Source organism: Mauremys reevesii, linkage group 11, assembly GCF_016161935.1.
Source record: "Mauremys reevesii isolate NIE-2019 linkage group 11, ASM1616193v1, whole genome shotgun sequence".
Taxonomy (NCBI): Eukaryota; Metazoa; Chordata; order Testudines; family Geoemydidae; genus Mauremys; species Mauremys reevesii.
In genome coordinates this window covers 23,627,148-23,639,357 of record NC_052633.1, presented here as the reverse complement: position 1 = coordinate 23,639,357, position 12,210 = coordinate 23,627,148, and the positions used below count along the sequence as shown (strand labels likewise).

At 40.3% G+C, this 12,210-nt stretch overlaps 1 protein-coding gene across 8 annotated transcripts in view; it reads right to left on the bottom strand.

Moving 5' to 3' along the window:
• HECW2 (HECT, C2 and WW domain containing E3 ubiquitin protein ligase 2) overlaps nt 1–12,210 on the bottom strand; it is a 246,969-nt gene that overhangs the window by 78,794 nt on the left and 155,965 nt on the right. For all 8 annotated transcript variants that reach the window (XR_005586030.1, XR_005586029.1, XM_039493848.1 and 5 more), the window contains 2 exons: nt 11,442–11,584; nt 647–747 (listed from right to left, as the gene is read on the bottom strand). Coding sequence is in view for 6 of the 8 variants with exons in the window: in XM_039493848.1 (XP_039349782.1) it covers nt 647–747; nt 11,442–11,584 (244 nt within the window). In the remaining 2 variants the exon portion in view is untranslated. The remainder of the gene's footprint in view (nt 1–646; nt 748–11,441; nt 11,585–12,210) is intronic.

The following is a 12,210-nucleotide window of genomic DNA, read 5'->3' as shown; positions in this document are numbered from 1 at the left end:
ACCTGAGCCAGCCATGGGACTCTACTTCCTGTGTAGACATATCCTCAGAGACGTTTTTACACTTTAGTTGACCTCATACATCCTTTTCAATTCCTAATCTCCCTACAATGAAAATACAGTATGCCAAGGACATTTGAATATATCAGCAATAATAAAAGTAGAAAATAAGTAGGATAAAATTAGTATTTAGTACAGGGGTCGGCAACCTTTCAGAAGTGGTGTGCCGAGTCTTCATTTATTCACTCTAATTTAAGGTTTTGCGTGCCAGTAATACATTTTAATGTTTATATAACTAAACTATTATTGTATGTAAAGTAAATAAGGTTTTTAAATGTTTAAGCAGCTTCATTTAAAATTAAATTACAATGCAGAGCCCCCTGGACCGGTGGCCAGGACCCAGGCAGTGTGAGTGTCACTGAAAATCAGCTTGCATTCTGCCTTCGGCACGTGTGCCATAGGTTGCCTACCCCTGATTTAGTAGTACTACTACTAATAATCTTTGAAATGTTTGGTCCATCACTTTCACACAAACCTTTTCTATAATACGGGCACTATACACAACAGGATTAGTATGTGTAACAGGTAATCATAGTACATAATGATTTTCTCTACCCAATCATTAGTGTGCACAGGTTTTAAATCTCACCTTCATGAATGGAAGATGTAATCTCGACTTTGAATTGGAGATACCCACTTACGTGGTCAGCTGGGAGCCTTCTGCCGAGGTTATAGCTGAGAATTTGGTCTCTGCAGAGAAGAAAAAAACACTGTTCTCTAGACTTTTAACTATTATTTTAATTTTCAAATGTTTTACATCACAGGTTCCTGTCAGAGAGATGCGACATAATAAAACGTAATAGAGAATAATGAATTCAGAAAAGTGAGCATCACATTAGCTTGTGTAACAGAGCATGCAGACTGTGCACTTCCTAAAAGACAATTAATTAATTAATTAATTACCAGATAAAGCATATCATATCCATCAACTCTGCTTTTGTCTTTATTCCAAATATAAATTGTGCACTGGCAACTTCCATCCAGCCACAAATCTTCTCTTAATTGAAAAACAACAACAAAAATGTGTGCACTTTAAGATTACAAAACCTTTTTATTTCTGAAATCATTCTGCCCTCTGGTGGTTTTCACTGCACAGAAAATATTTTTAATTTACCTGAACAAGAGAGACTATAACTTTTATTTTTAGGTTCCAATTCGACAAAGCACTTATGCATACACTTAACTTTAAGCTTATGCTTAAATCTATTCCTATTCAGCAAAGCTCTTATGCACACACTTAAATTTAAACATGTGCTTAAGCCTTAGTAACTTCAGTGGGACTTAAACAAGTGCTTAAGTGCTTCCTGAATTGGGATTTAGGATGAGATTCTGAACAGCACTGAACTCACAACTTAAACAAGTGCTTAAGTGCTTCCTGAAAAGAGCTTTTAGAGCTTCTTTATGCTACTCCAGCCATTTTACGCTGCATAAATGGGCCAGAATGGGGGGTGAGAATCACATCCTTAGTGCCTACATTAGGAGAGGCCATATTAACATCTGCTTGGTATTCACATAAAAAAAAAAAGTGTCACTAGCATTGGCTATGTTCATATTTTCCACAACAGCTACACAAAATTCAAATGTGTTGGCACTTTAACTACGCAAATATGCAGAGTATTGTTGCTGCCACACAATGCCAGAAATCAGGACTAATTTCAAATACAGACAAGGCCTAAATTAGCACAATGTACCTTGAGAATAGCAAGTTTCAAGCTTCAGAAATTCCATTACATTCTTATGACTCAAGAGTAACATCACTGACATGGGAAAAAAGCCTGAGCCAGTAATGCTTATTTATGGTTCCTGTGTACAAAATGCAGTATTCCTACTGTGCTCCTCAGACCAAAGCAAGTTTTGTTCAACAGGGCAACCACACTGTACGTGCATTTTGTGTGTGAAAATAAATCCTGTTTATTCAGTTGATTTGGCACATCTGGTAGAAAATTAGATCTGAGTGGATGATCAAAGCAAGAATCTCTTTAAACAGCATTACATTAAATTTACAAAATAAGGGTCTGACTCATCACTGTGTTCCTCTGGTTTTATGATGGTGTAATCTATTGGAGTAATTTAGTAGTGAATCAGGACCTTAAATGTTTAAACTGGAAAATGGCCAAATTGCTTCATCCCCAGCACATAAAGGAAAAAGCCCTCATGGGAAGCAAGTTATCCTTCTCAATAAACACGTCCAGCCCCTTCCACCACTCAATACCAGTGGCTAGATCACAAGTTATCCAGTTAGACACAAAATACACTTCTATAATAACATTATAATACCGTTTGTCAAATCAGAATACGTTTCACCAGGGTAAATTGTGGCTTTGCTTGTGTCATAAATATAAAGGGAAGGGTAACAACCTTCTTGTATACAGTACTATAAAATCCCTCCTGGCCAGATGCACAAAATCCTTTTACCTGTAAAGGGTTAAGAAGCTCAGGTAACCTAGCTGACACCTGACCAAAAGGACCAATAAGGGGACAAGATACTTTCAAATCTGCGGGGGGCAGGGGGAAGGCTTTGTTTTGTCTGTCTGTTCTATGTGCTTGCCGGAGACAGATCAAGAAAGCAAGCAATCCAACTCCAGTAGGATTAGTAAGTACTAGCCAGGGAATGCGTTAGCTTACTTTTATTTTGGCTTGTGATTTTCTCTGTGCTGAGAGAGGAGGTGTATTCCTGGTATTCTTTTTGTAACTTTCAAGTTTTGCCCAGGAGGGAAATCCTCTGTATTTTGAATCTGATTGCCCTGTGAGATTATCTTTCATTCTAATTTTACAGAGGTGCTTCTTTTACCTTTTCTCTTTCTAATAAAGTTCTGTTTTTTAAAGAATCTGGTTTTTTTAGGGCCAATTAGGGATCAGGGGCAAAAATCTGTCTGGGGATTGGTCCTGTTTTGATCAGGGGGTTGGTCTAGATGACCTCCTGAGGTCCCTTCCAACCCTGATATTCTATGATATCTGTCTAGCACCTAGCCAACAGGCCCTTGAACTGGTGCTCCTAGACCAGGGGTGGGCAAACTTTTTGGCCCGAGGGCCACATCTGGATATGGAAATTGTATGGTGGGCCATGAATGCTCATGAAACTGGGGGTTGACGTGCAGGAGAGGGTGCAAGCTCTGGCTGGGGGTGCAGGCTCTGGGGAGGGGCCAGAAAATCAGGAGTTCAGGGTGCAGGAGGGAGCTCCGGACTGGGGGGGGTGAGGGCTCTGTCTGGGGGTGCGGGCTCTGTGGTGCGGCTGGGGATGAAGGGCTGGGGTGCAGGAGGGTGCTCTGGGCTGGGACTGAGGGGTTGGGAGGGCAGGAGGGGGATCAGGGCTGGGGCATGGGGTTGGGGCACGGGAGGGAATCAGGGGTGCAGGCTCCGGGCAGCACTTACCTCAAGCAGCTCCCAGAAGCAGTGACCTGTCCTCCCCTCCGGCTTCTACGCAGAAGCACGACCAGGCGGTTCTGTGCGTTGCCCTGTCTGCAAGCGCTGCCCTGCAGCTCACATTAGCCACGGTTCCTGGCCAATGGGAGCTGCGGGGGCAGAGCTTGGGGCAAAGGTAGTATGTGGAGCCCCCTGGCTGCCCCTTCACATAGGAGCCAGAGAGGGGACTGCTGCTGCTTCCGGAGCTGCGCTGAGTGGGGCAAGCCCCTGACCCTGCTCCCCAGTGGGAGCTCAAGGGCTGGATTAAAACATCTGGAGGGCTGGATGTGGCCCCTGGGCAGTAGTTTGCCCGCCCCTGTCCTAGGCACTACTGCAATAAAAATAACAGTAATTATTTTTGAGAGGTCAAAAGAATTTTTCAAGACTGTTTTAAAGTAGTTCTAATGCTAACACATCACCAGATTGAATACCCCAACCTGTGCACGTAATGTTTAATCCTTCCTCCTCAGAATGATTTAAGAGAATATATATACACAACTGAAATACAGAGACTGAAAATGTCTTCCAGAATTTTTGCTTGCAAAACATACAGAAGAGAACTCCCTGCATATGGATAAGCACACCAAAATCACTAAGGTAAGTCCCCAGACTTCACACAAAGCACTGCTATGAAATAGAGAGCTAGAAGAACATTCTGAGCATCAACGTGAAAATGAACACATTAAGCAATATTCTGACAGTCACTCACAGAGTCATTATATTCTTCTAGTGTTGAGCAGTGTGCAAATTTATTAGAATAAGCCTCTTATTCTGATGTATCATAATTTATTTAAACTGAGATCTGAATAAAACTATTGCAGTAGAACAAATATAAGTATCAGCATTTGGAAACCAAACAATAAACAAGCAGTGTTTTTTTTAACATAGCACTTCTTAGAAAAGTCAGTTTATAGATGAACCTGGGCTACTCTTGATATTATAATAAAGTGTACAGGCAGACCCTTTTAAAACAAAATTACTCAACAGAGGGCACCATCAACATTTTAATGGTATACTTTTTTTTTAAAACTTACCTGTGTAAATACCACTTGGGGAGACTTACAAATTAAAATTGTTGGCAATTGAATTTGCCTTTTTCCATTTCTTATTTTGGTGGTAATATCTATGAAAAATAGGGAAATTCATCTTACCTTAACCCAAAATTTCCTTTCTTCTAGGGGAAAAGTCCACAGATCCAGTACAATGGGTCTTATTCCTGCTTGTAGCTTCGTGGACTCAGTAACCAGACTTGTCAATCAGTGAGGCTGGGAGTGGCCACACTCCCGAAGACCCAGTCAGCTAGCCAGTCCAAGATACTTCCAAAGCTGTTTTGTAGAGCTACGTCCTTTAAAGTTTAATTCACAGGTTAATAAAATAAAAAATCATACAAACATTTCATGCTGCAGAGCAACGTGAAAATCCACCCCAAATACGCTGTTCCCACAAGTAAAAATTCCACCCCAAGGAAATATATGTATTGTGCCCATAAAGAAGATGGAGGAGAGTGAGACATGAAACCTCTCTCAGAACCATAATCCTTGTGCTGGGTGGGTTTGATCTGTGGACTTTTCTGCTAGAAGAAAAGAAATTTTTGGATAAAGAAATAAATTTTCCTATTCTTCTTTATAGGGAAAGTCCGCAGATCCATTACACTGGGATGTCCAAAAGAAGTGTATAACCAGGGAAGGAAAACAAAGAACGAACAAGGAGAGAGCACTCTCACTGTTTTTTTAAAATATATTCCAGGGTGAACGTATCATGCAGACCCCTCCAATGGGAGAGGTTGAGGAGGTCTGCAAAACTTTAAATTTGTAAAACTTAGTGAAGGTGTGGGGAAAAAATGACCAGGTAGCCACTGTACATCTGTATTTGTATGTTGTATGTATGAATCTTCAGGTCAGGAGGATTCCATGGCTCTGAATAAATGAGCACTTGTTCTTTTGACCCACTTTGCATTGACGCGATCCATCCAGGCCTATAACTTACCACTATGCTATACATATAGACCAGCCCCTTTAGATGCTCTGTTTGTAAAATACCTTATCAAGGCTAAAAGAGAAGAGAAGTGTGTTATAAACATATCTGAATATCCTATTTTACTTGATATATCTCACATATTGTGTATTTAGTTAGATTTAATTTTCTGGCCTTGGGTGCAGAATTTTGTCCTTGGGAGCAGATTCTTCTTGTAGAGGTTGCCACTTGAATTGGACATGAGACCCGGAACTTCCCTTGGCAATGTAGGATCAGCCCCCACTCACTCTGCTTCTTGTGGTTGTCCTGGAGTATGTTATGACACACCACCCACTCAAAAAAAAAAAACAAAAAAAACAAACCAAAAAAACCAGTCATGGTTTTGGGCCAGGAAAGAAAGTGAACAATTGCAGCTATGGCCTATTAATTTCTTCATCTGGAACAACACTTCAGTTTCTTTGCTGGGTTCTGGATACAGATAGGCCCATTGACAGACAGGCAACTCAAGGCTGTCTCTCCCCTTGAAGACATTGGACTATAAACTCCACTCTCCTGTATTTTTCCCTTTTGCTTTCTTAACTGATGCTATGATATTTATTTCCTCTCTATATGAGGTGCTTGAGTATACAGCAGATTTCTTTTTTTTTTCTTGTTTTTTTTAAATATGCACCCAAGAACAGAGCTCACAGCCACATTGAAGATCTGGCACCACCTTATTGATAAAAGCCATTGCTGAAGTGCTGTAAGACACCACCGGTACATCTTGGCTGGTCAGGACTGGACTCTTAAAACCTGGTTGCTCTGTTGGAGGTCTCATCTGCCATTATCCTTGGATAAAATGGTTCCCTCAATAAGGTTCCCTGTTCTTGAAGATGGCATGGATTTTCTTCACCAATCCTTTCTGACTGCAACACGCTGTGACTTTCCAAGTATTCCTTGGCACTGGGGCAAGGGAAAACAGGAATAATGGGTACTACAAACTCAAGATATTTAGAAATTTGTGGAGAAAATAACCCACATGGAGTCTCACTCTTAACAGAATGTTATTGCTAGAGCCCTTCATTCTTATCCCAGACATCAGAACTGTGATAGATGTGACTGGAGAATGGGTGACATTGTGACTTCAGAATGGGTGACATTGTGACTTCTGAGCACTGGCTTCTGAATCCTGACCTCTGATAGAAATAAATGCCTCTGGAAGCTGATCTCTATGACTACTCCCAGAAGTAATATTGATTGCATGACATCATCTGGATGTTGGTGATATTCCAAAAAACATGTTGTTCCAAAAAATCTGAACTGCGTAATGGCTGCTTTGTGGGCCTTTTCCAGGAACAGTAATCTGATGGATGGAACACCTTATGTGTATATGGGAACCCTTTCTGCTTGAGAAAAAACAGCATTGACTTGCATTTTGAAAAGCACCCCTAAAAAGGCAGGTAGGCCCAGGAATAAAGAGGTATAGTTTGTAACTTTGTTGTATGTCATACTGGTATCTCCTCTGAAAGGGTCACATAACAGTATGTAAACAGGTGTTCATCAGATCAATTATTGATGGAAATTGATGCTTTGGTAGAACTTAAGGTCTCCATCCTGGACTGAACTGTGGCTTTTGGAGAAAATCCACTCAAGAATTTCCAGCCGAGACTCCCTGTTTGGAATTTGGGCACTAGAAAGAAGACAAAGTAGAAGTGTAAGTCTTCTTATTCCCTGGGAGATCAATTTTGAAGCAGATGAATTCTGCATTTTAATTGGTTGGAAGAAGGGGATGTCAGTCTTGGTTTGGAATGCTTTTAATTCTCAGATGTAAACCACAATGGATCTCTCTGGTTGAGATTTATTCTTCTGACAGCGTTGATACAACACTTGACATTTCCTGTTCTCTATTTGGGAAACCACTTTAAACTGAATCGGCCTGTAGTCATACTTGCTTGAAAAAACGCAGAGTGTTGTCCTGCAGTATCTCCTCTGTCTCTCATGCCACTTTGTGTATTCAATCAGCTCAGCTAGATGGACATACCTCCTATAACTAATAGCTGGATCAAAGAGTGCCAAGACCCACAGTAAGGTCTGTATTTCCTTTTGATCTACCAGAGCACCTTAGATTATGTTTATTTTTACATTATATTATTATTATTAAAGAAGGATTTCCCTGGTAGTGCCATTTATAGTCGCTGAAGCACCTGTCCTCAGGATACTTAATAGTAACAAATACCTGATTTGCCTGGGGATTGGATTTCTGGAAGAATATACAGTCCGCATAATACTCCTGAGAATGGTTTCAAATTGCTCCTCAAAAACTGACTCTGAGGTTCTTCCTCTGAGGGCTCCAGCCCAAAGACTGGAACAGGTCTCGCATAAGTGAATATGAGGAGGCTTCTCTGCACTTTCTGGGCTCTTTCTTGTCCCTTTCAGAGCCTTTACTCTGGGAAGATTTGCATTACAGCAAGCTAGAAGGGGAAGAAAGTCCCTGCACCTCTTTTTCCTCCTTTTACTAGCAAAATCAAGCCTTAGAAATTTCCTTTGTGGAGGACTGAGTCCTGTGGCCAGAATCTGTAGCATGCCTTTATCTTTCCTTCCCAGTTTGTCAGAGTTATAAGGGGGGAAAGTGAGAGAAATTAATCTTGAAGTCCAGCTACCAAGTGTACCCTGATTTATGGCGTTTGCCACCCCCTAAACGGTAGGACAAAGGGAGAGAGAGCGGCCTCTATCGCCTATGATAACAGAATATCACTCGAGAGGGACCCTGGAGGGAGAACCTGCTGCTGTGCTCCTGAAATAAGTGTAACATTTGTAAGGTTCACTCTTCTGAGATGATTTCATAGTAGGGTTCTTAAATTTTACAGATGCTCCCTAAACCCCTGCTTGAGGCAAGGGCACATGGCACAGCCCTTTTGTCTCACTGGATCCTGCCGTGAACCAGGCAGTCTTACACAAGATGCCGCATGGCACAGCCCTTGGTCCTGGGTGGACTAATTTTAATCAGCAAGCAAAAACCTTGATTTAAATAATTTTAAATTATGTTTTGAATCCTAATTTAGCAATTTTCCTAAAGAAAGGCTGAGTCTCATGTGTTGATAACCATTACAGCATGTTGATCTGCCAATAAATATAGTCTTTACACTAAATTCAGTGCTTTCCCCCCCCCCCCGTGTGTGTGGGGCTAACCTGGAGGATACATTATATCCACACACATTTAGGCAATATTATCGCTTAACCTAAATTTATTCAGATTCTTAGCTTTCACCTTTTTATTATGATTAGAAAATGGTGAATGATGCCATTTCTTATTTACTAGATGATTAATTTTTACTTCTGATTTGTGTTAAGATCTATTTGGATGGAAATGCAAATTCAATTAAAAAGCACAAAAAAGCCATACATTTTAAAAATTATATTACTAACTTAAATGTGCCGGATACAAAAGAAAAAAATGTAAATGCAAAACACATTTTGATAAGCTAACAATTATTAAATAAAAGGAAAACTTATCTATAGTTAGGGAACTCAGCTAATTTTGGCCCCTATGTTCGTCAATGTTTTAGAATTAGTAGATCTCATCTTCTCACGTCTACTTTTTGAAACTGCCTTTTCAACTCCCAATTGGATTCTTAACTTTGAATGAACTAGCCATTGAACTGTGCTAGCTGAATAAACTGAAATGAAGAAAATATTCTCTCTGCTCCTGCAGAAGAGGCTAAAAGCCTCTGTCAAAAAGCCAGTTTAGCACTTCAGCACACTCTGGTTCTAGATGCATAGCCAGTGACTTCACCAATTCACTAGTTCGACTTTCTTTAAAATATGGCAGCAAACATGTATTACTTAAAATAATTTAAATACCAAAAATAATGTAAATACATTAGGTTAAGGCTTAAAGTTATAATAAGCTGTCAAATTCAAACAGTTTTTTAAAATAAACCTATATTTAATTGAGATTAGAAAATCTGATTTAATTTTTTTTAAAGGTTTAAATTTTTTTAAAAATCATCAGTTTTTCTACACACTGAATCCTATATTAGGCCCTGCCGTGCTAAACAGTAGCAGCCCTTTAATTCACTGAATCCCTTAGTGAGACAAGCAGAGCTGCACAAAAGCTGCATGGCATGGTCCTTTGTTTCAATGGATCCCTCAGTGTTAGGCAGACTTCCAGAAAGGCTGGCTTACACCTTAAATTAGTCAAAAATAAGTGCTGTTCCAGTAGCCCCTTACCGCCTGCTTGTTCCTCCATGTCAGGGCTGCTCTCCTCTCAGTCCTGCAGGACTGGCTATATTGAGATCGGTTGATTCACAGGGAGCACGGTCCCATCAGTCCCACTGGTGTGGAATGTCTGACCCACTACACGAGCAGGGTTCAATTAACCTGGCAGCTGTGGCACGGCTGACCATGATAGGGTCCGATTAGCCCAGACACTTTTGCATTCTTTTCTGCCATCTTCTCTATTCCTCTTATTGGCTGTGAGCTGCTCCACCAGAAATGCCTGCCCAGACATGTTACACAGGAAGATGCTGCAGGCAGCAACCTCAGTATAAGAAGAGAGTTCCCAGCAACCCTGCTGCAGACCCTCTCCCACCCTGCCCCGCCACTTCTGAGGCTAAATAATAGCCCTGTAATGCTTAGAATCCTTTTTGGTTTTGTTTTCTTGTTGCTCTAACCAGGAGGTCTGGTAAAGTCTTCTAGCAGCTGCTGGAGGCAAGTCAAACTGGCTAGCTGGCTGGGTCTTCGTGGATATGGTCATTCCCAGCCTGCCTGATTGACAAGTCTGGTTAACGCCCCCAAGAAGCTGCAAGCAGGAGTAAGACCCATTATACTGGATCGGCAAACTTTCTCTGCAAAAGCCGCTATTTGTTTACATCCTAGTTGTCATACAAGAACATTATGTTACTCTCAAGCCATTTAACTTCCCGGGAAGAACATATGCACTTTTTACTTCTGCTTCTTATGCCCTGATCCAGAGCCTCCTTGAAGTCAGTAGAAAGACTCACTGACTTCAATGGGCTTTGGATCAGGCCCTAGAAGAAGAGTGTTTGACACAGTTCAACTCCTCCCATTGTCTTCAGATGTGTGAATATTAAGAGAAGTATTATTTGTTGTCTATTCCTAGTACTATTAAATGTACTATATGAATTTTAAACATCCTGATAAAACAAAGTACTGTACTGGATTATTTCTTAAATTGATATTTTAATGTGTCTACATACTATCTAACAGGCCCACTCTTAACCTACAGCCATCTTCGTCCTGAGCCACAATGCCAGGCCCCAGTGTTCCAGCCCTGATCCTTTGCCTTCATCCTTCCCTCCTTGCCCAACTATAGAATTCCAGAGCCTGTCCAACCATCAAGCAAGACTGGACAGAATTTCCATCCCTGCCAATGGTCACTTTGGTTATCTGAAAACTTGTCTTTTTTTAAAAAAAAATAGTATCGAAAGCTAAGAAAAAGTTTTTAAAAGCACAATAGATTAATTTTGGGGCCCATCAAACCTTTATTCATAGTGAAAGTCAATTTCAATTTTGTGATATTCCCAACATTCAGAACAATAATCAATTACAATCCTTTCATTTCTACCCAGTTAATTAACCCATTGTGAAATCTTTCTCACTATAAGCTAACAATTAGCAGTGTTTGAACTATAAAAGAAACAAGACAATAAAATCTGTTTGTTCTAACTTGGCACACTACTATATATTGCTGGCAGTAGCTATGCCTTACTTCTTGATGTATTAGCAACAAGTTAATTTTTCTTTGCCTCAGAAACCTGAAAAAAACAAGTTATAACAAACCGCACACACATGCTTACACACACAAATTTAAAACAGACTAAGAAATGCAAGCATATTCGTATCACAGGTTGTGAGGTTACAGAGATATTAACTTCCTGCTATGGCAAGTCTGTGGTATATGATCACAATGAGTATACAATTAATTAGCCAGGAAAAGGTTGCTTTTTGCCAGTATCGCAGATGCTGATTTGATCTTCCCAACTAATTTAATTAACAAGTTAGTTTACCCTATTGCATGCCTCTCCAATAGTCTCTGGACTGGTATTGTTAACTTCCCAAGAAAGCGCTTGATGATAGGACGACTCTTGGCAAATTTGTCTTTAATTTCAATTTCCAAGACGTCTGTCAGAAGTGCAACAAAAGAATATTTCTGAAAGAAAGAACACATTCAGTTGTGTATCATTACACCATTATTCAACATATATGTAAATGTACACCACCTGTTTGTGACAGGCAACCCAAAGCAATGATTATTGATGATGGCAGCTGCTTCCAGATTACACAATGATGCTACAATCATTAAAAACAAATGTTTCTTCCTTTCCCCTCCTCGAAGAATAAATGGCTTTTTCATTTCTATATTACTATGATGTTTCAATCAAAAATGAAGTTTGGTGACGCATCAATTTTCTGCTTGGAACAGCCTACATCAACTAGTTAGACTTCCACTAGCCTTCACCTTTCGGATTTCAGTACAAATCACCACCTTACCAGAATGGCTAAAAACAGTCTGGCTGGTTGGCTAAATAATTCTCAACAGGGAACAAAACTAGAGGCTACAGTTCAACTTCGATACACACATCAACCAGACAGGTTCAAATCTCTGCACATCTGGCAGACTCAAATCAGCAAATGAATGAGTCATGAATAAAAACAAAAATTCTCATCCTTGTCAATCAGGGTTGGGTTTCCTGTGATGAATGGAATATAAAGGCTGTTAACCATCTGTTTGCTATAGAAATTGAAAGTTGTCACTGTGGAACCCACAGAGAAAAG